This window comes from Delphinus delphis, chromosome 9 (genome assembly GCF_949987515.2).
Source record: "Delphinus delphis chromosome 9, mDelDel1.2, whole genome shotgun sequence".
Taxonomy (NCBI): Eukaryota; Metazoa; Chordata; class Mammalia; order Artiodactyla; family Delphinidae; genus Delphinus; species Delphinus delphis.
In genome coordinates this window covers 96323279-96350422 of record NC_082691.1, presented here as the reverse complement: position 1 = coordinate 96350422, position 27144 = coordinate 96323279, and the positions used below count along the sequence as shown (strand labels likewise).

General features: G+C 38.7%; 1 protein-coding gene across 4 annotated transcripts in view; it reads left to right on the top strand.

Moving 5' to 3' along the window:
- TPK1 (thiamin pyrophosphokinase 1) overlaps window positions 1–27144 on the top strand; it is a 334385-nt gene that overhangs the window by 225366 nt on the left and 81875 nt on the right. For all 4 annotated transcript variants that reach the window (XM_060021056.1, XM_060021054.1, XM_060021055.1 and 1 more), the window contains one exon: window positions 7941–8052. In XM_060021056.1, the coding sequence (XP_059877039.1) occupies window positions 7941–8052 (112 nt within the window). The remainder of the gene's footprint in view (window positions 1–7940; window positions 8053–27144) is intronic.

Sequence of the window (27144 nt, the reverse complement as noted above, 5' to 3'; positions counted from 1 at the left end):
TGCACAAGTATTTATTATTTAGGATAAACTTCGGACAAGATCATGCCAAAGCTTAACTTGCTGATTGAGTATAGGGAACAGAAAGCAAGAATGGGAATAAAAGCAAAGGAATGAAATGGTCTGAGTGGCCTTTGAAAATAGAAGCCTGGAAAAACATGATGATGTAGTAAAATGAAGTAGATGTTAAAATCACAGCATGCTTGGGTTTAGATCCCACGTCTGCTAGTTACTAGTTGAGTGGTCTTGAGCAACTTAATGACTGTACTGAGTCCACAGTCTCTATTTCAGTAGTAACTCTACCACTCCAGGTTGTTATGAGAATTATGGCGCCCAGAAGAATATTAGGTCAGAGCAGATACTCAAAAATTGTTACCTTACTTCTCTCTCTTTTTCTTTAACTGGAACTTTTTCAATTATTTCTTCCAGAATATAAAGTTTGATAGTTGAACTGGGGTTTGAAATAATTAAATGCATGCAGAGTTGTCTTTTTCTTTCCCCGTCTTCAGGAGCACTAACAATACCCCATGAGCACTGTGAGCATAAGTGGAAAACAAAACAAAACAGAAGTAGACACATAGCTCAGTTAAACATGCTGAACATCGGCCATACTGCATCTCAGCAAGCAGACATGCTTCCTGGAGTGTGTTTGAATAGGATAATGAATAGGATCACCCAGTACATCTACCCACTGTCATACCACCTCACAGTTACCCTTCACTCCCCTACCAGTCTTAATGACTTGCAGCCTCTGCTATAGCAGAAAGAAGTATGGGGGCGGGGAGGGGTGATGAATCTGACAAAAGGGAGGGGTCCAGTGGAGGAGAATGTACAGTACTTGGAGTAATTGTGGGAAGCTGTCTGTCTGTCGTAGGAGACCCTGCATAAAGCTCTTTTATAGAAGGAGAGTCGAAGTAGCTAAGGATACAAGGAGGACAGTTGAAATACATCTTGCAGTGCCGGCATTCCCATCAACTCTTTACCAACTATGAGAACATTTGAGAAACAAGTTCAGTGGCTTTAGAGTCTGAACTGAATTTTATTTAAACTATTTGCTTGCATTGAAGAAAGAGAATCTTGGGTTACCTTAGTACTAGGCTCAGTTCAAATCGAGAATTCCAGAAATTAACTTGAAGCATTACATTTTGGATATGGTGAGCAGATATGAGACCTTAGAAGGAGTTCTTTGGAGTTTTCTAAAATTGGTGAACAGAGTTGGGGAGCTGTGCTCCTATAAAGAAGGACTATTTCAGAATAGGGGAGCATTTTAAAAAAGTAGTTTACTGAAAACTAGAGCTTCTGTATAGCAAATGGAGATATGATTCTTGTCTTTAAAATATCTTAATGTCTTATGAAGGTTAAACATAAAAATGTTTACATAAATTTTTTTCTCTTTCTCCTTTCCCACTATATTTCATATTAGTCTTATGAGGTCTAATCACTTTTTTTTTCTTTAAAAATTACTGGGCCAAAGTGACTAGGGTTTTATAAAATAAAAAGCAGAGAAGAGTGGAAAGAAAACTTGTGTTCAAGTTAAACTTGGAAGACTTGATAGAGGGAGAGGGGTAAGTAAATCAACATTTATAATAGGAATGTTTGAAGCCCTGTTCGTGGCACCTTATACATGTTCTCATTTAGTCCTCAGAATAACCCAGTGAGGTAGTACTGTCATGCCCATTTTACATATAAACATAAAATGTGTACTCTGTATACGCCTTGAAGTATATTTTGAATACTGTTGACGGGGTATTCATAATTGTTGGTTGTGTGTGGTTTATCGTAGTGTCCAATTAAGCAGACCTTATCCACACAGAGAATTCTGTCTTGGTGCCTATATGGAGACCTTTCAGTTCAACTGGGCCCTCTCTCATCTACTTTAATTTTGACAAAGATTTTTCTAAGCATATTGACACCTTTTTATTGATACTTTTTCCTTTTGTTCTAAACCATTAGTCAGATATTTGTTAGACACTTAGTATGTTCTTCCCCCTGTGCTATAAATCTGACAGAAGTGAAAGGCCAGGGTTTTGCCTTCAAAGAAATTTTATTCTTTTTAAGGATATAACATGCACCCATTTGAGAGGTCCAGGACAGTAACAAAATGCTCTATTTTGTGGTGTAAATAAAGACTGTAGCTGTTAGAAGCAAGTGTGATCTATGTTAACTGGAATAACAGAGGGAGCTTTGAAAAGAAGGTAGTTTGACCTTTGCTTTGAAGCTGCTCTTGGTTAAGGATGGAGAAATAGCCTAAGAATAGACAGGGATTGTGGGCCTCCTGATCACACCGTACATTAAGTAGAGTAACATTTATCTGAAGTTATTTGAAAACTCTGTGATCACTCTTTGACTCAAAATCTATCTTTCGTGTAACCTGTCCTGTCTCCACTGTTAGAAATGCTTGCTTCTGGGGTAAGTATTGTCTTTAGAAGGCATCGTTTAAAATGTCCATATGTTTTGGAGGAGCAAAGAGTGGGTTTCTGACAATTTAGTGTGAGGGCACTCACCAGATGATTTTCTCTGACTGGAATAAAAGGAAGGCTTAGAGATAGGATAGGATACATTGTAAGAAAATCATCAATACCGAGGTGCTAGGGTAGAAAGGATAAACATCGATTGCATCTGTTTTAATTTGAAATAGTTTAGTGTTGGGAGTTAAGGAGGAAATTAGCCAATCATACTATTTTACCGTCGCTAATAATAGTGGGTATTTCTTAAATATCTTTGACTTTTAAATAAACTAGCTTAACAGGCATTCAGAAGGTTTTCTTTTAGATATACATGCACCCAGTATTGTCATTAACCGTTTAATCGAAAAATAAGCCTACCTTTTGTCAATATACACACGATTTCAGCCTCAGGTGACTAAATAATTTCCAAAACAAAAATAAGATGGAGGTTATTAATTTCAAAACATATCACTGAAATGTTCTGGCTGTGGAAATATTCAACCAAAAATCATAGTTTCAGGTGCTGTGTGCAGAATCTCTATTCCAAATCAGTATTTTCCTAGGTGGATTTCATGAAATGCAAATTCCACAGGTAATTGTGAGGTGTTATTTTAAGGGGCAGGAGGAGGACCTGTAGTTAAGTTAGTTTGGGAAACACTCGCTCAGGTAAACAGAGTTTTTTGCTTCAAGACTACCTAGAGGGACTTCCTTGGTGGCGCACTGGTTAAGAATCCACCTGCCAATGCAGGGGACATGAGTTCGATTCCCTGGTCCGGGAAGATCCCACATGCCACAGAGCAACTAAGACCATGCGCCACAACTACTGAGCCTGCGCTCTAGAGCCCGCGAGCCACAACTACTGAGCCTGTGTGTCTAGAGCCCGTGTTCTGCAACAAGAGAAGCCACCGCGATGAAAAGACTGCACATCGCAATGAAGAGTAGCCCCCGCTCGATGCAACTAGAGAAAGCCTGCACGCAGCAACGAAGACCCAATTTAACTCAAAATCAATAAGTAAATTAAAAAAAAAAAAAAGACTACCTAGAACACCTAGGATGCTGGTGTGTGTTGTGACTTCCAAGGGGGGAATCCAAGAAGCTATTGTTCTAATCTTAACCAGACCCCACGAGTAGTGTTCTGTGGGATACACTTTGGAAAATGTAGTTCTGACATGATTGGAAACTCTAAAAGCTCTCTATAGATAAGGAATTAATGCTTTTTCAAAAGGAAATGCAATCAATCAGTCAATGATAAAGAAATATATATTAAACCAACACGCTTGAGTTCTGAATTCTACGTTTGTGGAGCAGAATAAAAGTCAATATACGCGTCCTTTAGCTCTGAGATTTTACAACTATAAATTCACTGAAAAGACCATTTATCTTGTTACTACTTTCAGTCATGTGGGTAGTCGCAGTATGAAATGTACCAGCACAAAAGTCTATCTTTGTGTGGGAGAGGTACCCTCTTCTCCTAGTAAATATAAGCTAGATCCTTCCGTTGACTTCTTCCACTGTTCTTTCCAGGGGGCTATTTAAATTCCCGTGGTGTTAGCTGATGACTTTTTAAAGTACCTGGACAAACTAACAAAAGATTAGGTAGCATAGGTTAGCCTTGTATTTAATCAGTGTACAGCAGTATTCCACTCATACTGGGTCTAACCGTTTGCCAGAAATTTTAGCTGCAATTAGCATGGGGTGTAAGTGTAGCATTAACAGCAATTTGATGAATGGTTTTCCGCTTTATAGACGAGTATCGGTATCTGCTCCTTGAGTCTTTTGCACTAAGTAGAAAGGACATTTGTGGTCTTCCTGTGTTCGGTTGCTTTGTGAATGATCTTGTGAAATTTCTCTGTATTTTGTGAGCGCCACACTAAGATAACTTAGCCTAAAACTTAGCATCGTTATTGGATTAAAAGATTTAGAGATGTAAACAGGGTTCAGATGCCTCAGTGCTTGGAATTTTTGCAGAAGCAAAATCTAGGGTGAGGTTTATCCTTTCTCTCGGTCGTGTCCTTGTCATTTGCAAAGAGGAGGTAAAATACAGTCAAAGGGACAGTGGTTTCTTAGCCCTTCATTACGTGTCCACTTGTGTGTGTTTTGCTCTAGCTTGGCATTACAGCCTAGGGACAGTGACTGCGATGCTGCCTGTCCTTTACATGCTCATAAGTATGACTTCCAGCATAGGTGCCAAGCGCCATCTTTGTTGCCTTTCACTGAATTACAATTTCATCCCTTATTGAGGTTGTCAATATGTTAAAAATAACCATGATTGGAAAACCAAACTGTCTCTGATTTATTTTTGTTCCATCTCTACCATATAGAACTTTGACTTCGAAGAGTCATCTTAGCTCAGAACAGGTGACAGAATAGGAAGCTGTGCAGTGATTCATGAAAGTGGATGGAAGTCAATGATTAGTTCACGTGCCTGTGGTCTCCAGTAATGGCATAAATCTTTAGGGAAGTTCTTTACTGTCAGGCTGCATGCCTGCCTGTGTCAAATTCCATGTAGGCTAGCATATATTATGAATTGAGAAATCTGAGGGATGAACAAAAATTCCTTTTGTTGTCCACTGTAAACATGTCACATAGACTTGAGGATACAGGAGAAAAGCATAGTATTGCTCTCTGTTAACCATACAAAGCTAAAGTTTGTATATTTATAAACACAAAGACCATTCACTTGTGGCTAAATACCTTTTTGGAATGAGAGGAAAAACTGTTCATTGTTTGATTGTAGGCAAATACCTATCTGGGACTTTTTAGGTCCCAGAATGAAAATTTTCAAAGTCTGTCGAATCTTAAAATAATGAGGAAGGCAATGAATACATAGCAAGGCTAGAAGAGAAAGCTTACCATTGTGTCATTTAAACCAGTGGGGTTTTTCTTGTTTTGGGCTTTTTTTTTTTTGCGGTACGCGGGCCTCTCACTGTTGTGGCGTCTCCCGTTGCGGAGCACAGGCTCCGGACGCGCAGGCTCAGCGGCCATGGCTCACGGGCCCAGCCGCTCTGCAGCATGTGGGATCTTCCCGGACCAGGGCACGAACCCGTGTCCCCTGCATCGGCAGGCGGACTCTCAACCGCTGCACCACCAGGGAAGCCCCCCAGTGGGGTTTTTAACAGCACCCTCCCACCCCGGGATCATAAAGCTTAACATGTGTTTGTGCTGTTGCCTTGGCATTATATGATACAAGTTGAAGAATCTTCCTAGGGAGTTAATATGCACGAGTTGAGAAATCATTCCTTATTTCCTTTATCATTCTTTACTGCAGTTAGCCAGGGCACCAAACAAGGTAATGTGTTCAGCTGACCACTACCAAACCATTAACAGGCCACAAACAGGGAGGAAAGTCTTCAATTAGAAGATAGGAATTAACTGTAACAGATTGAAAATAAGACAACCCAAGGACACATGAGTCCCCTTTGATGAGAAATGAAGAAGTCACAGGTCTCACTGTCAGAGACAGAGGCGGAGCCATCTGGTCCAGGAGTGCATCCCTGCCCTTCTTGGTCCCAGAGCCCAGAGGACTACGGGTCACCTGCAACTCCTCTGACACGCTGTGCTTTCTGATGGGGACTCTGGCGGTACAGCCCCCATCAGGCTGGGATCCGCCACTGTGAAAAATCACCATCTTTCCTATGCCTTCACTGCTGAAGCCAAAGCGGTTCTAAGGAAACCAGAATGTCTGCAGTACCCTCTCTCATGAGCTCCTTTGATGAGAAAAGAGGCCTTGTTACTGCTTTCCAGAGTTGTTAAAGTGTTACGTTCGGCATCTCTGGACGATAATTTGTACTGTATTTAGCATCTGTATCTTCAGAGAGAATTATTTCTATAACGGAAGGTAGTAGGGAGAAATAGAACTCAGAATTCATGTGGCAAGCTATCAATGTAAATCAACTTAGGGAAAAGATTCTAAAGAAAGAAATAAAGGTGGCTCATATCTTAAAAAGAAAACCTTATTTCTTTTTGGGGGAAAAAAGCAGAACAAGGGGCTTCCCTGGTGGTGCAGTGGTTGAGAGTCCGCCTGCCGATGCAGGGGACACGGGTTTGTGCCCCGGTCCGGGAGGATCCCACATGCCGCGGAGCGGCTGGGCCCGTGAGCCATGGCCGCTGAGCCTGCGCGTCCGGAGCCTGTGCTCCGCAACGGGAGAGGCCACAACAGTGAGAGACCCGTGTACCGCAAAAAAAAAAAAAAAAATCTTCCTTGTGTTTAAATGTATTTAAGCCCTTCTGATTGAATTTGTGCCCTCTGATTGAATGTTCAAATGGAAATATATGTATATGAATTGTACAGGCAGTAAATGTCTGAATGAACTTGTGTTAAACACAAGGATTCCTATGTATAATAGTCTAGAGAAGTGTTTTCCTAATAAAAGCAATCTTTTGACAAAAGACAAATCCTGCTTGCATGTTGAGACCTGGATACAGTAGAATAAGTTCTCAGAAACTTACAATATACAGCACAAAAGGCATAGTTGCAATAAAAGTAAAATGACTGTACAAGGAGACCTAGATACCTTAGTTTGGTAATATGTCATATATTAAATACACTTTAAAGCAATATTTTATTAAAATGAAGACTATCTTTTGGAGCTTATTCCTTCAGAGTTATTTGAATTATGAAAAATACATTTTTTACTCTATTATTGAATGCATGCATGTCTTGACATTTTCCCATAAGAACTTGAGGTATCTTTCTACAAAGACTGTATACCCTGAGGATAATGAATAGGGTAGGAATGGAAAAGCATTACTTTGTAGGAGAGGCATTTCCAAGTATTTTATTTAAAAGCAAAGCTTGTGGCCTTGATTGAGCATTACATTTAACTTTAACCTTCTTGTAAACTGAAAAATTGAAAACATGGTAGATTATATCAGTTTTCATAATCAGAATAGAAGAAGCATACTCATTTCTCAGGGCAGATGCTCTATTTCCTGGTAGAGGTACGCCCCACTGAGCATCTCCTAGAGCAGCTGTGGGTACAGGAAAGAGGCTAACCATTAGTAGGGTTTACACTGAATTTTCAACGTTAGAAGCCCAGTTCTCAGATAAAAAGCAGAGATTTTACTGAGGAAGCAATGTTGTATTTACACTCAAGCAAGTGTTTGATTAAGAGCCTAGAATTCTGTATCACTTAGTGCTATATCTTTAGCACGTGGAATCTTGGAAGTGGCAGGTATAGGTAGGAATTCTGATTCTGCCCCTTGCTACCTGTGTGGTCCTGGACACATTTAATCTCTGCAAACTTCAATTTTCTGATATATATAGGTAATAATTAACAATAAACTACCTTGTAAAACTGTTGCTAGGATTAAGTCAGGTGAAAGTTCCTAGGATAATTCAGTACGTACTACATAAGTGTGTTGTTAGGATTAAGTGTGATAAACCACGTGAAGTTCCTAGGATGGTACCTGGTGCGTATGGCCAGGTCTTCAGTGAGCATTAATGGGCCTTCCTTGCCCTTCCCCATCTTAACGAGCCTTCCTTCTCTACCTCAGGGAAAGCACAAATTGCACGTCGATACCGGAATGGAAGGTGATTGGTGTGGCCTCATTCCTGTTGGACAGCCATGCAATCAGGTTACGACAACAGGCCTAAAGTGGAACGTCAGTAAGTAAAACCCTTGCACAAAGGGAGGTTTTCTTTCTTTCTTTTTTTAAAAATTTCTCTTGATAAATAATTAGAAGTGGAATTGCTAGGTCATATGGGAACTCTATGTTTAACCTTTCAAAGAACTGTCAGACTATTTTCCAAAGCAGCTGTACCAATTTTATATTCCTACCAGTGATGTATGAAGGTTCCAGTTTCTCCATATCCTCACCAACACTTGTTGTTGTTATTATTATTATTCCCATCCTAGTGAGTATGAAGTGTTATCTCATTGTGGTTTTTATCTGCTTTTTCTGATGACTAATGATGTTGAATGTATTTTCATGTGCTTATGGGCCATTCGTATATTTTCTTTGGAGTAATGTCTATTTAGATCTCTTGCATATATTTTAATTGGGTTATCTCTTTTTTTATGTTGAGTTGTAAGATTCCCTTATGTATTCTGGATAAAAGTCCTTTATCAGATATATGATTTGAAAATATTTTCTCAGAGTCTTTGGCATATCTTTTTATTTTCTGAAATTTAATTAAGTGTATTAAGTTAATCTAATTTAAATTTGATGAAGTCTAATTTTTTCTTTTATGGATCATACTTCCGGTGTCGTATTTAAGCACTCTTTGCCCAGCCTTCTTCACGATTCCGTACGCCTGAAACCTACTTTACTTTTCCAGAGAAGTAGCTATTCTTACTAAAATAGTTATTTTTATAATCAAACACCTGAGATTTTATAAGATTAACTGTTCTTACTAAATTTTAAAGTGTTCTTCAGTACTTATGAACTGTATTCAGTACTGTACCTCGGTACTAGTCATACTAAAACTGTCTGGTTTGAAAAGAACAAAAAATGAGGTGGATCTGTTCATGAAATAAATTCCGAAAGAAACTATCAGGCATTATGAAATGAATCATCCCTAGTCTCTAAGAATAACAGTAGTTTAATCAAAGGGCTTTGACTGAATGTCAAAGGGATTATTTCATGATTGACCAATACCTCTAAGGTTGTAAAAAGTAAAATACGGAACCATGTCATTCTTCTATAACATGTAAAACTTTGAGGTTCCTACAAGGAAATAAATATTTCAAGAAATAAATACACTGAAGATTAAAAGATATTTTAAAAGGCCTTTCTATGAGCCATTGCTGAAACAATTAGGAAAAGAACTAGAGATATTTTGAAGCAAATGTCTGGCAATCTCATCAGAATTTGAAAGGACGGTGAGAACAGATCTCCTCCAGTGCATAGAAATCTGTGTGACAGGCTTTGAAGCGGTTAGCTGAAACTGACATGAGCTCCCATCAGAAGCTTTATTTGAAAACATTTCCAGCCTAAAACAGTTTGTTTTACTTTCTGGAGCTCCCATTCTTTCCAAGGACCCAGTCTAGACAATGGTGAGTTTCCTCCTGGATCTGGTAGTGACCTCACTTTCCAGGGCCAACGCCAAGACACGCTGGGCACTGTGCAAAGTGAACAGGAGGGTTGACCGTATAGCTTCCTTTATCTTACAGGAACAGGCAAGAGTTGGAGGATACAAGAGATTCTTCTGTGCTTGTTAGAACATCCTCAGAACCCCTGCATTCCACACCAAAATGCACATCCTAATTCTTTTTTTTTTCTAATTGAAACTTATAAAAATGTTTTATACAATTTTTAAAGGTTATATCCATTTACAGTTATTACAGAACATTAGCTATATTCCCCGTGTTGTGCAGTACATCCCGATCGTACACCCAGTAGTTTGCACCTCCCACTCCCCTCCCCCTATATTGCCCACCCTCCACCCGTAACCACTAGTTTGCTCTCTATATCTGTGAATCTGCTTCTTTTTTGTTATATTGACTAGTTGGTTGTATTTTTTAATTCTACATATAAGTGATATCATACAGTATCTGAATAATAACATTTAGTCCAGGAAGGGGCCTTGGGCATGACGGAGCCTTTAATCTTCTTGTCTGTGATAATGTTTCAGTCCTGCCGAAATGCTCTACACTATTACTTACCTATATATTTACAGATTGCTTCAACTTTTGAAATAGATACTTTTTTCTCTACAACTCTGTGAAAATAAGAAATAGGAACTTAACAGGATATGAAAAGCAACAGAGTTGAGACGCAAATGTTTCATCAATGGTATGTGGTAAAAGTGCTAATGAATGGGGTCTTCTGATAGGTAATATTGCCTCATTAAAAAGCCATAAAAATAACTGTGAAATGACACCATGTTGGCTTGGAGAGACGTGGATAGATCTTTTTCGCAGAGAGGGTCCTGCTTTACTCAGTGTCATTATGAAAGCAGAGCTCGATATCAGTTTGTCTGTCACCCCTACAAAGTGGCAGGACAGGGCTGGACCCAGAGGAGGAGAAAGGAGCTATAGTAACTTAGGAGTTGCTCACATCCTGAGTCAAGGAGCATAAGCAAGTCCTCATAAGGAAACGCATCACAATCTTCCTCAGGCGGTCCAGGGGCTGGCACTCCCCCTGTCTGCGCCCACACTAAAAGATGAGTCCACTTTCCGATACGAATCACCTGTTTCAATCTGTGGTATCTCCCATCATGGTCTGTGTTTAAAACAAGTGCCTGTGGTGGTACCACCATCCAGAAGTGTATCTTTACTAATTTTGTTGAAACTACCTGTATTATAATACTTTAATTCATAGCAATATACTGTGAACAGTCTGTGGTGTGTGTCTGGCACTAGAGTTTCTCTAGGCTGTGTACACATGGGACTAAAGCAGCTAGCTGCATCATAGGCAATGGCATCCTCATCTTTACTAGACCTGCCATGTAGCTCTGAGGGTGGAAATGCCAGTGTCCACTCGTTTCAGGAGTACACAGGCATTCCCGTGCTTCACGTCCTTACCCTCTTCTTGGTACTGTCAGATTTAATCATTTTTGCCAGTCTGCTGAGTGTCAGTGATATTTCACTGTGGTCTCTGATTGCTGGTGAGGGAGAGCATCTGTTTGTAGTTAGTAGCCACGTGGATTTCCTCTTCTGTGAATTGCTACTTTCTTCTGCCCTTTTAGCCCTTGGACTGTTTGTTTCTTTCTTACTAATTCTTAGAAGCTCTTCCGACCCTAATGATCTTCCTCCTGGCTATACATTGCCTTTGCCTTTTGTTTATGCCATTTTTGTACACAGAGAGGTTATTAAGTTAAAGGTAGTCAAGTTTATCAGTCTTTTTCTTTCAGATTTGTAATTTCTGTGTCATAAATCATCTTTCTATTCCCTGTGGTTGTAAAGATGTTCTCACAGTTTAGTTTTGAGGGCGATTTTTTTAGGTTTCTCCTTTCACCTGAAATTGGTTTTTGTGTATGATATGAGTTAGGGATCTGATTTTTTTTCCTTACTGATAACCAACTGCCCTAGCATCGTTTATCATCCTTTTTCCAGTGATTTGTGATATACCATAAGTTTTCATATTCATGGGTATGTTTCTTTGATCTCTAGTCTCTTCCTTTGACTTACATTCTTCTTCCTGTACTGATACCACACTGCCTTAATTAACATAGCTTTATAATAAATATTGAAATGTGTTGAGTCTACCAACCTTGTTCTTTGAAATTTTCATGGCTATTCCTGGCTTTTTTCTCTTCTTTGTAAACTTTAGCATTAGCGTGACAAGTGTCACGCATACAATTCCATCGTAATTTTTATTGGGATTACATTTAATTTACAGATTATTTTGGGGAGACCAGAACAATTGGGGAAGAGAATTCCTGCATGAAACTGAGTCCTCCCATCCATAAACATAATGTATCTCTCCATTTAATTAGAACTTTTTAATTGCTTTTGATAATTAAAAAAAATTGTCTAAAAGATTCTGTACTTCTTACATAAGATTTGTCTGTAGAAACCTTGTATTTTGTGCTGCCGTTGTAACTACACCTTTAAAAATTACAGGACTTCCCTGCTGGTCCAGTGGTTAAGACTCTGCGCTTCCAATGCAGGGGGCGTGGGTTCAATCCCTGGTCAGGGAACTAATAACATTCTGCGTGGTGCGGCCAAAAAATAAATAAAAATGATATTTTCTGAGTTCATTGGTGCTATATACACATACAATTGACTTCAGTAGATTATATTAATATATTTCTGAATACTTTCATTGTTTCTAAAAAAGTGACTTGGGTTTTCTATAGAGCCACATTTTTGTTAGTAATCGAGTTTTCTTTCTTCTTCATCTGTAACAAATAGGATTGTGTTCAGTTATGAGTAACTGCCCCCCTTTCCCCCTTCATGTAGCAAAGTATAGAGTTAAGTAGTTACAGGGCAAGGTTTCTATGGTTTCCTCAGCCTTTGCCTCAAAACATAAGATGTCTCTGTTGCAACTCCAGCCACTATGTTCCCCGTTCGGCATCAGGTGGGAAAAAACGGAAGAGAGGAAGTAGGGCAGCACATATTGCAGGAAAACAAGGCATCAGGGATTCCCAGCATTTCCAGAAATCCTTCCTGCATCTAATCTTTTGCCTCAGTGGCTAGAACTATCAAATACCACCCTAGCAGCAAAGGAGTCTGGGACATGAAATTTTTTAATCTAAGGACATAGTCACCGCAAATAAAACCGAGGTCCTGTCAGTGAGGAAAGAAAGAATGAGTAGGAGTCTGCTCTTCTTTCAAAAAAATGCCTTTTCTTTGTCTGCCATCTTGATGAACACTTTAGCCACATATATAATAAAAACTCTTTTAACTTTCTTCCAGCCATAGTCTTCTGGATTTCTGTTGTTGCTGTCGATGAATCCACGATCAGACTAATTCTTATTTGTTTATAATGTCTTTAACTCTATCAACTCTTTAGACCTTATGTTTTTCTTTGATGTTCTGCAGATTTACTACAGTATGTTTAAGTGTAACTTCTCTCTTGCTCTAGTTGGTTTTCCTTAGCTCTGATAATTGGTGTTCATTGATTCTGAAAATTTTTCAGATATCCCCATTTTTCAGACAAGGGCATGGTAGTTCAAAGCCCTAGTTAGTGATTTGCCCAAATTCATATCGTTAAGGGATTGATACACTCAAAATTTGAATTCAGGTCTTCAATGCTGTTTTTCCTGTTTCTAACTAGTAAATGAAAGACCTTCCATATAAAATAAGTTGATGTTTTAAAAAAATCACTAAAATGAATTTGGGATAAAGAGAAAAATACAAGAGGAAGTTAACTGTAAACAGGGGAAAGAAAGTAAAGGAGATAGGAAAGAGGACAATAATGGTAGGAAATTAAAAGTAATTTGGAAGAAAAATAAAAATGCTGAGGGACAGAACTTTTAACTTCTCTACACTTTTGCCTAAGAAAAATATTAAATGGTGTTGCCCTCCATTTGCCCAGGCCTCTGCTTTATAACACTCAAATTGAGTTTGAAATTATGCATTCATTGTTCTTCATTGTTCCTTTTTTTGTGTTTTTTCAAAGAAGTATAGATATAAATGACAGAGTGAAATAATTTTGTAGCATTGACTGAAAGAGACTCAAATCTAGCCCAAGTGAAAGAGTTCTGAAAGAAAAAGAATTCTGAGAAAACAGTTTGAAAAGATTTTTCATCTCTATGGAAATGCTTTGTAATAGTGTGTACAGGTACCAAGATTTTCTGCAGGAGTTCTCTGTGAGTTTTTTTTTTTTCCTATCTATCTATCTATCTATCTATCTATTTATTTATACATCTTTATTGGAGTGTAATTGGTTTACAATGGTGTGTTAGTTTCTGCTGTATAACAAAGTGAATCAGCTATACATATACATATATTCCCATATCCCCTCCCTCTTGCGTCTCCCTCCCACTCTCCCTATCCCACCCCTCTAGGTGGTCACAGAGCACAGAGCTGATCTCCCTGTGCTATGCGGCTGCTTCCCACTAGCTATCTGTTTTACATTTGGTAGTGTATATATGTCCATGCCACTCTCTCACTTCGTCCCAGCTTACCCTTCCCCCTCCCCATGTCCTCAAGTCCATCCTCTAGTTGGTGTGCGTCTTTATTCCCGTCCTGCCCCTAGGTTCTTCATAACCATTTTTTTTTGTTTTTTTAGATTCCATATATATGTGTTAGCATATGGTATTTGTTTTCCTCTTTCTAACTTACTTCACTCTGTATGACAGACTGTAGGTCCATCCACCACTGTGAGGATTTTTAAGTGCCAGCCTAACAAGGGAACAGTTCAAGCATCTATTAAAAAAACAACAACAACAACTACAGTTGTTATTAATGCAGTTTCAGTGAGAAACTCTTAATTCTCCATTATGCCTCACAAGGTGATTCTAGTCAGTTGTCATGGTTCAACAATAGCTATACACACTTAGGGTATAACCTTTGTGAGCTCACGCCACTAATGTGTGAGATGTTTCATGTTTCTAAATGTCTTTATTATTATTTTAATTATTGCTTTTCTAGTCCAGCCCTTGAAAAAAAGCATTCTGAAACTGTGATGTCAACATTTCCTCTTTGATTCGAGGACAATATCTTTTGTGTCTTCATTCTTTTGACAATCAGTGACCCTCTTTGAGTTGAAGAGATTGTTACAATTTTTACATAAAATACATGCTTCAGGGATCAAAGTTGATGATAATAATGATGGCTTTTAAAAAATTAATTTTTTTTTTTTGCCCCAAGGAAGATGTTAGCTAAAGTTTCCCTCCCCAAGACCATTTTCTCAAGTTTACAGTTTGGTGAAATGACTGTATTTCATCATAGCCAAGATGTCATCAGTTGTAAGATGCATTATTATTTTGTGTACACTGAGAAATAAATGCTACTAATTATAATTGCAGAGATGTGGGGAAATATATGTTAAAACTGATAAAATATGGTAGATCAAATAGAATAGAAATTTACGAATCAAACTATATGCACAGACATACCACTCTTAAACCTGTTGTGAAAAATTGCAGAAGCCTCTGAAATGGGCAAAAAGATACCTGTGTGTCTTTCAGTGGATTGTTTGGCCTGGTCTAGAGGCCCTTGAAAGGTTATATGATTCTATAGGGTACCTAGCTTTTCATCGTCTTTGATTATTTTGCAATGTTGTGGAATTAGAAGTTAACTGATAAAGGGCAGGTCATACTGTATATGATTCCTGTTCATATAAGTCAGTTGAACTTTTGTTCTGTGAAAACTCCATGGATTATCACCCTATATAAATGGCCAATTTTCCATCCATTAGCAAATCCATTACAGCACTCCTTGTTGTCTAAATAGGTCTGTCCTTTGCAGTCTCCTTTGAACCAGTGTTTTACATCATAATAGTTTTCTCATTAATTGACTTAATTGAAATCTTTGATGTGTTCATTTTATATTTGTTTGAGTCATTATTTTACACTTTAAAAATTAAAAAAAAATTGTAATCACCTATGGTATTTAAAGGATCACAAGCTGTTGCAGTCTTTAAAAAAAAACAGTGTAAAGTGTTATTGCAAAATACCACTTCCGGTTGTATGCGGTAGGTCAGAGGGAGCTCTGGGACAAAGGTCTAATGATGTCACTTCCATATTTGTATCCCGGAAAAGGTCTCACAAAGGGCTGTACTTGAACTGTGCACTCTGTATCTATAAAGGATCATGGCCATGACTGAACCTTTTAAGCAAAAGAAATCAGACCAATACGCTCTTCTAGAAGGCAAAAGTTGATTCCAGTACTAGTAAACTAAGCTGGAAGGAAATGACATTTTTTTTAAAATTATTATTATTTTTTTGCGGTACGCGGGCCTCTCACTGTTGGGGCCTCTCCCCTTGCGGAGCACAGGCTCCGGACGTGCAGGCTCAGCGGCCACGTCTCATGGGCCCAGCCGCTGCGCGGCATGTGGGATCCTCCCGGACCGGGGCACGAACCCGCGTCCCCTGCATCGACAGGCGGACTCTAAACCACTGCACCACCAGGGAAGCCTGGGGAAATGACATTTTTTAAGCAGTGTTATTGAAATATAATTCATGTATTATAAAATTGTTCTGTTCTTGATCACAGAAAGAAAGCATCCAGTGTTTTTACCATGAACTATGATGTTAGCTGTTGGTTTTTCACAGATGTCCTTGATCAGATTGAGGACATTCTATTCTGTTCCTAGTTTGTTGAGTGGTTTTACCATGGAAGGGTTTTGGACTTTGCTTTTTCTTTTTTGGTCTATTGAGATGATCATGTGATTTTTTTTAAAAAAATTCTGTTTATATAATAATATATTACATTAATTGAATTTCCGATATTAAATCAAACTTAAATCCCTCGGATAAGTTCCACTTGGTCATGATGTATAATTCTTTCTCTGTGTTGCTGGATTCAGTTTCCTAGTATATTTTTGAGGATTTTTGCGTCCACATTCCTAAGATACATTGTTTTGCAGAGTTTTTTTCTTGTGATGTCTTTGACTGGTTTTCTAATCAGGGTGGGACTGACATCTGCTCTTAAAGTCCAGGCATTCAGGAGGGAACCTCCAGGGAAGTCAACCAAGGCAGCAAGAGTGAAACACCAGTGAAGTAGGTCTAGCAGACAGGATGCAGATTTGGGGAGGACATAGCATAGAGGAAACTCTGGTTGCGGGAGACACCTGAAGTGTGTTCTGCCCCAAAGATAGGTGGCGCCTTGTGCCTTTTGCCCTCCTTTAGTTGTGTGCTTGCTGCTAGAGACAGGAGGGAGGAGAGAATGAGACCTGTAGGGCCAGCTTGTATCTAATGAATACATAACAGGGGCTGGCTGGCCCTTCTAAGGAGGAAGTTTAGGTCACTGAACATTTAAACAAGCCCAACCTGCTGGGGAAGCAGTTTCATTTACAGGAAATTCTATTGAATAATCTCTAAGTGTTCCTTTAAAAAGCAATTATCTCCTTCTCTTGGATAAAGACAAGGAGCAGCCTTTCCCCCTTCTGTGTTTAATTAACCATCAGTGGCTTTGCATCTTCACTGCTTTATATTATTAATTTAGAAAAGTCATTAATGTTTCCATAGGTCATTTTTATTTATAAATAGAAAGTGCTAGCTATAAGTTCCAATATTGATTTTTCTCCAATAATAACTTTTTACTAAGGATCTTTCAAACCTTAGGAATAATAAGTTCCCTCACAAATTTATGTAAATTTAAATGTGTCAAAGATTTATTTTTCGTAATAGCTGTACCTAGAATATTACATTTATTTATATGTGTCTAAATAAATTAGGATGATAATTACAGATAAATATTTTCACAAAGGTTTCTCAAGGAAACCTTACATTTCTCTTTGTAGGGCCCTGAATATTTTCAAATATTTGGTAAGATTTAAAGTGTAACAGTGCATACTGAGTTCATTGCTCTAGGCTGTATTAAGTGTTTTTTTTTTAATTGGAGTATAGTTGATTTATAATATTGTATTAGTTTCTGCTGTACAGTAAAGTGAGTCAGTTATACATATACATATATCCACTCTTTTTTAGATTCTGTTCCCATACAGGTCATTACAGAGTATTGAATAGAGTTCCCTGTGCTATACAGTAGGTTCTTATTAGTTATCTATTTTATATATAGTAGTGTATATATGTCAGTCCCAATCTCCCAATTTATCCCTCCCCCCACTTCCCCCTCAGTAACCGTAAGTTTGTTTTCTACACCTGTGACTCAATTTCTGTTTTGTAAATAGGTTCATTTGTACCATTTTTTTAGATTCCACGTATAAGTGATAGCATATGATATTTGTCTTTGTCTGACTTCACTTGGTATGACAACGTCTAGGTCCATCAATGTCGCTGAAAATGGTATTAGTTAGTTCTTTTTTATGGCTGAGTAATATTCCATTATATATATGTACCGCATCTTCTTTATCCATTCCTCCGTCGATGGACATTTAGGTTGCTTCCATGTCCTGGCTATTGTAAATAGTGCTCCAATGAACATTAGGGTGCATGTATCCTTTCGAATTATGATTTTCTTCAGATATATGCCCAGGAGTGGGATTGCTGGATCATGTGGTAGTTCTATTTTTAGTGATTTCTTATATTTTCGACTATGTTATGGAAATAACAGAGCATTACATTCTTGATTAATGGAATATATTAAAAAAGAAACCTTTATTGTTGATACCACATCTTGATTTTTTAATGTATCCTTGATAATACGTGCCAGCAAATGACAATTTCTATGATGTATAGTCCAGACTCTATGACTGTTATTTCCTTGACTTAGAATCTAGGATATTTATATTGATAGTATCAGAATGTTGGAAGGCACATCACCGTTTGTCTTGACCTATGATTTTCAAGTGAAATAATGAAGATCTAAAAGTGACTTCCACAAATCACATGTTTTTGTAGGGCCAGAGCTGGCCTGGAACACAGATGTCTCTATCCCAACACAGGGCTTTTTCCTCCTAGGCTCCTTCACTACTAGCAGTGTAGAAAACTTTGATACTAGATAATAAATTCAAATATATATAAAGACAGGTGAATGTAAAATGTGTGATGTTTGATAGGTAGATTGAAAAATATAACCATATTTGTTAAAATTTTCATGATATAAGTTTTCAGCTTGTATCAGTTCCAAATTGCTGCTATAACAAATTACCACAAACTAGAGGCCTAAAACAAGCTCATCATCTACAGTTCTGGAGGTTGAAGTCCCGAATGGGTCTTATGAGACTAAAATCCAGGTATTGACAGAGCTGCAGTCCTCCTGGAGGCTAGGGTGGAGAATCCTTTTCTTACCATTTCAGCCTCCAGAGGCTGCCCACATTTCTTGACTCATTCCTTCCTTCATTGTCAAGGCCATCAGTGTAGCATCATCAGTTCTCTCTTTCTCTGACCTCTGCTTCTATTGTCACCTCTCTTTCTCTGACTCAGACTCTGAGCCACCCTCTTTTAAGGCCGTTGTGACTACCCTGGGTAATCCAGGATAATCCTAGCTCATGCTTTTTAATTTAATCACATCTGAAAAATCCCTCCTGCCATGCAAGTAACTTATTTAAAGGTTCTGAGGATTATAATGTGGACATTTTGGGGGTGCCATTATTGAGGCTGTCATTTAAGTCTGTAATCAATAAGTTCAGTAATTTCCTGGAATAATACGTATTGAATACGGTTATTACATCACTGAATCTTTACAGTTACTCTGAAAAGTAATGTACGAAGACTGTTTACATGTCCTTGAGAAACTGAATCTCAGTGTTATTCATCGTGGCCTCAGATAACATGTGGTAAAGACTCAAGACAAAATAGACACAAAATATTGTGTGAGCATGATTTATTTGGTGTCCACAAAGAGGGGTGAGAGAGACAATTTCCATTCACTCTTGTTTCTGTTCTCCAAGGATTGTGGTCAAGTTTAGTCCAGTGTATATTCTGATCCCTGGGAGCCATGAAGGAAGTCAGGTTTGCATCTGGTCAGCCGTGAGTTTGTAATCGGGCTTTTATTAGACATATTCCTTCTTTCTATCCTTTTTTGAGTGCTTCTCTTTTTTAGCCTTTGAGGCTGCATTTTAATGAGAAACTGATAGTTTCTACCAATAACAGGCAGCAATCTGATGTGTGATTAAGATGGTGAAAAACAAAAGGCAGAGAATTTGACTCTTGTATTGCTTTCTTAGTTACATATTATTTGAGTCTCAGGACTCTGCGGGTCCTTAACCATCGATCAGATATGTATCATTAATTTGCTGAGCACGCATACACCAGCAAACTACTGACTGACTACTTATCTGCTCTCACTTTTATTCCTGCCCCTTCCACACACACAAACACCAATGCCGCACACATATACTTGCACTACAATATGGTACAAGTTTGGGTTTTCTTATTATATACATAGATTTGATCAGTCTGGGGTCATAGAACACAGAACTGCTGCTTTTGATAAGTTCTGAATATTAACACTGAGGAATAATCGCACAAAATGACAATCATGGGGAACTTGAGGACCCAACTTTTATGAAAAAGGCAAAGTTGGGTAAGGGGGAGCTTGATAAGCAGTAGATATTATTTCTCTGGGGAGAAAAATACAAAGAGGAACAAGATTGTTTTTTTTTAGACTATGTTATTCTGCAGGATTTTCAAAAATTATACTGTTAGCAAATATTACATTTGCCAGACATATAAGACTAATGACATACAGCCTACAACAAATTTGTATTAAATACTGTATATTTCGTGAACTCAGCTCCAATTCTATTTTCTATGTTATAGGATTTGAAGCAGATATGAATGATTTTTCTTAAGTCCTTACCCTTTTGTGATTCTGCTAGAGCACGAGAAACCCACAGTAATTTACTGTATGCCATAATCATCCTGTTTTGTTTTTAGAAAACTCCCAACAACCTGACAACACACATTTGTTATGGTTGAGTCTAGGCATTTAAATATCAAAACAGTTAACATGCATTTGTAGGGAATATGACAAATGGGAATGTGTGAGCAGACCAATTTTTCATTGACCTGCATTCAAGAACACTATTATAACTCAGGCACGCCTCCCAAGTTGTTTAAATGAGTTGATTTCCTAGTATTTATGTGGGCAAGTTGACTGATGAGAATGACTTTGGTATAAGCTCAAGAGTCCCTTTCTATTTCCCCTCCTCCAGGCTTCACTTTTGTGCTGATTCAGATGTGAGCTCTGTGCATTCAACCATCCAGCTAATATACTGAGACAAGAAAGCAATAACTTTTGCTCATTACATGAACTGTAGAGAAAGAGTCAAGGGGTTCCGATGAATAAACTTTTACTATGGGAACAGCTCACTGGGCATAATTTTCTTCTGGGTCCAAATAATCATATTGTGTGTTTTGAATATACTTTCTTCTACCTGTCTTTTCTCTACACTCATTCTTATTCAGGTATAACATCAACTCTTTTATGAATGCAGAGTATTATTATCCTCATTTTATAGGTGAGGAAACTGAGACCCAGAATGTTCAATGAATTGTCCAAGTTCATGTCTCCTAACTCAGTCCTCCATGCACAGAAAGTGGATCCGTCACCGGTTATTTACATATCTATTTTTAAAAGCTTTCGACTTGGTGAAGTAACCTATCTCAACATCCTTTTTCTAAATGAAAATAGAATTTTCCCGGACATTGGGCAGGTTCTAAGACAAAGGAGACAGAGAATTAACACCTTGGCAATTAAACTCATGATATGAGCCCTACCTAAGACATTCCTTTCCACTCTGTGAGCCACAAATCAGAACCCATGCAGATTTGAAGAGTGTGTAAATTAAGTGTAACTTACGCTCACCGTGATGTGTGATGTCTGGGGTGATTATAAACCAAATGTCATTCATCGCGGTTCTCAAGTATTTGTGGTAAGGACTCAAGGGAAAAAAAATATTTACATTCACAAAGGGGGATAAAATGGTTAAAGCAGGATTTTTGATGAAAAGGAAGGAGCAATGATAAAAGGGCAAGATGGTTTGGCTGCCGGAGGTTTAGATGGCAGGCAGGTTTCTCAGCTGTGAGCTGCTCCTGTGTCCTGTAGATTGCTTGGAGGCCAGATTGTGAAAAAGCTGAAAGTATTTAGAGAACACTAGGCTTAAATTAAAAGAAGGGCAGATCACACTGGGGAAGTGCCCAAAATGCAGACTAAATTAGAAGCATCTGCATAAAGGCGCTTTGAAATATGTCTGTGGACCCCAAATAAAGTTTGTAGTGAAGAAATATTTGCATAATGTGTTTTTGTTACAGTGCAAGGGAAACTCAACGTACAGATTACATAGAGAGAAAGTTCTCAAGCTTAAGAGGTGTATTTGGGAACTAGCAAGAGAGGGTAGAGGTCTTCTTCTGGTTTTGAGATTATAAAACAGCCAAAAAAGGAAACAAATCAGTGCTTTAAACCGTTTGACAAAGTAACTCTCTGGAGATTATTGTATAACATGTAACTTACCTTCTTCTCTCTGTGTAATTTGTACCTTGAGTTTCCCTTGAAACGTAGCAAAAAACATTTATACAGCTATTTACTTCAGTTAATAATGTGGGGGAAAGATGACAGTAGCGTTCAAGCCCTGACTGAAACGAATGAATTATATGGCCCCAGGACGTCATACGGATCCTTCATCTATACCAAGAGGGTTGCTAGATGATGTCAGAGGTTTTCTTCAGCGTGGAACTGTGGCTTCTGAAGCCACAGAGAAATAAGCGGGTCCAGATCATAAATGCCAGGAGCTTAATGTTCAAGGAGACACCTCTCTCCCCCTTAATTCCCTATGTGATGGCAATTAAAGTCCCCGTGGGAAGCAGCAAGAGGACCAGACTCAGGAGACTTCTGTCTGGGGTTGCTGTGCAGCCCCTCTTCGCATAGATGTCGTGCGATGTGGTTCACTGTATGGAAGTGGCTTTGAATGTTGCAAAGGAGGACGTCCTGTGTCATCGTTACAGTTTATCATCTCTTGCTGAAGGTTCTCACTCTTCAGAAGTTCACAGTGAGGCTAGAAATGGGAGATGGTCATGGTTATTCCTCATTTACTCTGAGAAAGAATGGACGCTCTGGCTGCAGGAATACAACCTTTTCTGATAATGATTTATTAGTAGTGTTGTGATCTCCTGCTTGCCCCAGTGCCATGTCATACTTTGGCCGCCTCTCAATTTATTTGCAAGGTTTCACTTTGGAGAAATCCTATCGGCCTTTTTCATTCATCTGTTTTCTAGACCACATTTAATTGCAAATTAACAACTCGTCTCTCAACTGTTCCTAAGTCTGGCTTTTCTTGTGTGTGTGTGTGTGTGTGTGTGTGTGTGTGTCTTAAGAACGTGCTTAGAAAACATTATCAAAGCAAGAAGGCTTTCTGATTTTACCAGCTACAATTGATAACCAATTTTTATTTTTAACCATCGAAAAAAATTATTTATTTGCAGTATATCAGTGTTAAGTCTGCCAGGAGAGAGAAACAGGTTCTGGGCAATTTAAATCTGACATATAATTAAGAAAAATACATGTTCAAACCTGAGGTGTTTTCAGTTGACCTGAATCCCGCCAAAGGCTGATATTCTACAGATAAAGTAGATAAAGTTTTATTTCCTATACCTTGCATGGCACATTACTAACTAACAGGTAAATTAAATAAAGAAGGCTCCCCTGTTCTAGAAAGATACATTACCGAGGGCGGTGGGTATCTGGCTTGGGCTTGTTGGACAAAGTGAAGAAAGGCAGAGGTGCCGGCCTCCCTCTCATCCCGACCCACTGCTGCTGCAATTTTGATGTAATTATGAGCGCTGCTCTCACCTGCCATGAGGTTTCACTCTCTTTCCTTTAAAATGTGTGACTTTAAACTAAATGATCTCAATCTTTTTCATTAAGTCTTTCTTTTTTATTCTCAATAGCAGAATTAGACTATTTTGTTCTCTCCTCCTGAATACCTGTGAAAAGCACTTGAGATCCAACATACATGCCATTTCTCCCTTAAAACATGTCCCCAACCCCTAGTATTCTCAGAATATGTTCTCCCTTGAATATCTTCCTCTCCCTTACCCCCCACTAAAATCTTCATTCATCTTTAAGAGCCATTTCAAATCACATCCCTCACGAAGCTTTCCTAATTAAATGTGATTTTTCTTTCTTAACTTTGAATTCCTAAAGTGTGCTGTGCACCTCTCTTCAGTATGTTTACCTATTAGTGTCATTCTCTGTGCAGATTTTTTATTCCTTTTCTTAGAATGCATTCGCCTCAAGGATTTGGTGCTGTCATCTGTGTTTCCTCCTCGTCCTCTGGGATAGAGCCTTGCATGTTTTGTGTAATTAGCAACCTTTTTAAAATGAGCAAGTGCATTTTACCCCCATGAATTCTGTAATGGGACACAGAGTCAATTGCATTATGGTAAAAGATGCCGAAGCAAGAGTTCTATACTGTAAACCTTTAAAACAATTAGAATAATGAGGGCTAAGTTCAATTTTAAGGGTGAAAATAGTTGTAAACCCTGCCAAAAGTTGATATGGTTTAAAGTGATGCCATTTAGAATATGAATGTTAGTTACCAGAGATGGCTTTTTAGTATGAGTGTGTGTGTGTGTGTGTGTGAGAGAGAGAGAGAGAGAGAGAGAGAGAGAGAGAGAGAGAGAGAGATGCCTATCTAGGGAGTGGGCAGTGCAGGAGTGAATATGTAGAAATCTCACCATGTTGAGGATTTGGAGTGTTCGATGAATTCATTGCTCCCCTAGATGCTTTTCTCTGACCCATTTGTTTACTGCTCTTAATATGAGGCAAGGCCTAAAGCATTTCATTTTTAGATTCCCCTCTTACAGATGTTGAAGATGGTGGAAAACTATAATGTGAGGGCAAGTATCATTATAAAAAGAAAAGAAAATGGGATTGGTTCTCTTATTGTGTCTTAATTCATGAAACTTCTAATATTTGCTGTGCAAAAAGAAGAAAAACAGGAAAGTCCTAGTTTGGTTTATTCTACTGTGTCCTACAGGGCACTCTTACAGTATTATATAAATGTAAAAATTGGGTTTGTTTGTTCCAGTCATTTTGTATCTTTATCCAATTAACTACATTATTAATTTCTCTAGTTTATGAGCCCTTTAAGTTTTCCTTCCCATTATTTAGAGTTTTGTAGTTGAAACTTTATAGTTAACTGTGTTTTCTGTTTAACTTTACCCATGAATACAATTTTAATAAAGAAGGTAGGAATAGAAGAAGAAAATGAGACTAGTACATCAATAACCTTACTGCACTTGCCCCTAAATAGTCTAAGAATTCAGTGGGCAGTGGTGGGGAGGTTACTTTGCTGTGTCTGTCAATAAAGCCAAACAAATTGATGACAAATTGTTACCCAGACGTGAATAGATTTATTTTGCTCTCTTCATTTCTCATTAAGAAAATGCTTGTCCTTTGCTTGGTCTGGTCCTGAGTTCCTTCTCTCTATAAACTGTCCCTAAATGATCTTATCACAGCCTATAACTTTAAATACATCTACATGCCATTGCTTCTCTCATGTATAGCTCCACCCCTTACCTCTCTGATTTTCTTCACCTGCTCTGGAATTCTGGGAACGTAAGCTGCTCTAGAGCATAGAAACTTCATGTCTTTTGTTTAGAAGTTGTCCCTCCTGCAGAGAAGAGTGTCTGGTGCAGAGGCGTTGTTGAGTAAACCTTTGTTGAATGAATGTCTGAGAACCATATGTAAGATAACATGACCACGGCAAAATGTTTGGGTTTTGCTCCACCTGTTCTTTCTGTTTTCCCCATGTCAGTAAACCAACACAGACACAGTTGCACAAACCAAGAACCTAGATGACTTCTTCCTTTCTCCATGTCTACTCTTCATGATCAAAGTCCAGGCCATCTTCTTTTTATTTAACATCTTTATTGGAATATAATTGCTTTACAATGGTATGTTAGTTTCTGCTTTATAACAAAGTGAATCAGCTGTACATATATATATACACACACACACACACACACACACATATATATATATATATATATGTATATATCCCCATATCTCCTCCCTCTTGCATCTCCCTATTCCCACCCCTCTAGGTGGACACAAAACACCGAGCTGATCTCCCTGTGCTATGTGGCTGCGTCCCACTAGTTATCTGTTTTACATTTGGTAGTGTATATATGTCCATGCCACTCTCTCACTTCGTCCCAGCTTACCCTTCCCCCTCCCCACGTCCTCAAGTCCATTCTCTACGTGTGCATCTTTATTCCTGTCCTGCCCCTAGGTTCTTCATCACCATTTCTTTTTTTAGATTCCATATATATGTGTTAGCATACGGTATTTGTTTTTCTCTTTCTGACTTATTTCACTCTGTATGACAGACACTAGGTCCATCCACCTCACTACAAATAACTCAATTTCATTTCTTTTTATGGCTGAGTAATATTCCATTGTATATATGTGCCACATCTTCTTTATCCATTCATCTGTCGATGGACACTTAGGTTGCTTCCATGTCCTGGCTATTGTAAATAGAGCTGCAATGAACATTGTGGTACATGACTCTTTTTGAATTATGGTTTTCTCAGGGTATATGCCCAGTAGTGGGATTGCTGGGTCATATGGTAGTTCTATTTTTAGTTTTTTAAGGAACCTCCATACTGTTCTCCACAGTGGCTGTATCACTTTACAATCCCACCAACAGTGCAAGAGGGTTCCCTTTTCTCCACACCCTCTCCAGCAATTTATTGTTTGTAGATTTTTTGATGATGGTCTTTCTGACTGGTGTGAGGTGATACCTCATTGTAGTTTTGATTTGCATTTCTCTGATGATTAATGATGTTGAGCATCCTTTCACGTGTTTGTTGGCAATCTGTATATCTTCTTTGGAGAAGTGTCTGTTTAGGTCTCCGGCCCATGTTTGGCAGGCCGTCTTCTTATCTCTCCTGGAATCTGCAGTGGGCTTCTACTCCACCACCTCATTAAATCATCCTTCACAAAGTGACCAGAGCAATTGTCTTAAAGCCAAAATAAAACTGTGTCTCCCAGCATTTGGAACCCTTTAATGACTTTCCTTCATATTTCAAATAAAAGCCCCATTCCTGTCTGTGCCGAGGTCCTGCTCTAGGCTCTGGCCTCCTCCTGCCTCTCCAGCCACTGGTACCACTCTCCCCTCACTCCCTGGCTGTAGTCACGCTGCCCTTTTGGTTCCTGCCTTAGGCTCTTCGTACTTGTTTTTCTCTCTGCCCAGAATACTGTTCATGTCTTCCTGTCTTCCGATGGATCTCCCACATCGTATCATTTGAGTCTCAGCTAAGATGTTACTTCTTCATGGAGACTGTTTCTCGTAAGCAGATCTGAAATAGTACCCACGCCCTCTCCTCCCAACAAAGCCCAGTGCCCTGTTTTACCTTCTTCATGGCAGTCGTTACTGTTCGACTCTTATTAAATTATCGATAGCTCTCTTCCCCTCAGTAAAAGTTAAGCTTTATGAGAGCAAGGACATTGCCTGTCTAGATCTTTGCTTTATCTTGAGTCCTTAGAATGGTTCCTGCACAGAGTGAGCAGCTAGTTGCTGAATGTAAACTCTCTACAGGATGGCGTCACGTGGTAGGTGCCGGAATTGAATCGGGAAAGAAGGATTAGCCTCGTTAAGCCTCTGAACCTCGCGTTCCATCTGCTTCGTTAAGAGTGGCTACAGTTAACTCTCTTAGAAAGAATTAGGGACAGCGGCCACTAAAGCAGAGCAGGAGGTTGGGGTGGAGATGGGTACACTGCCCTGCCTGGTC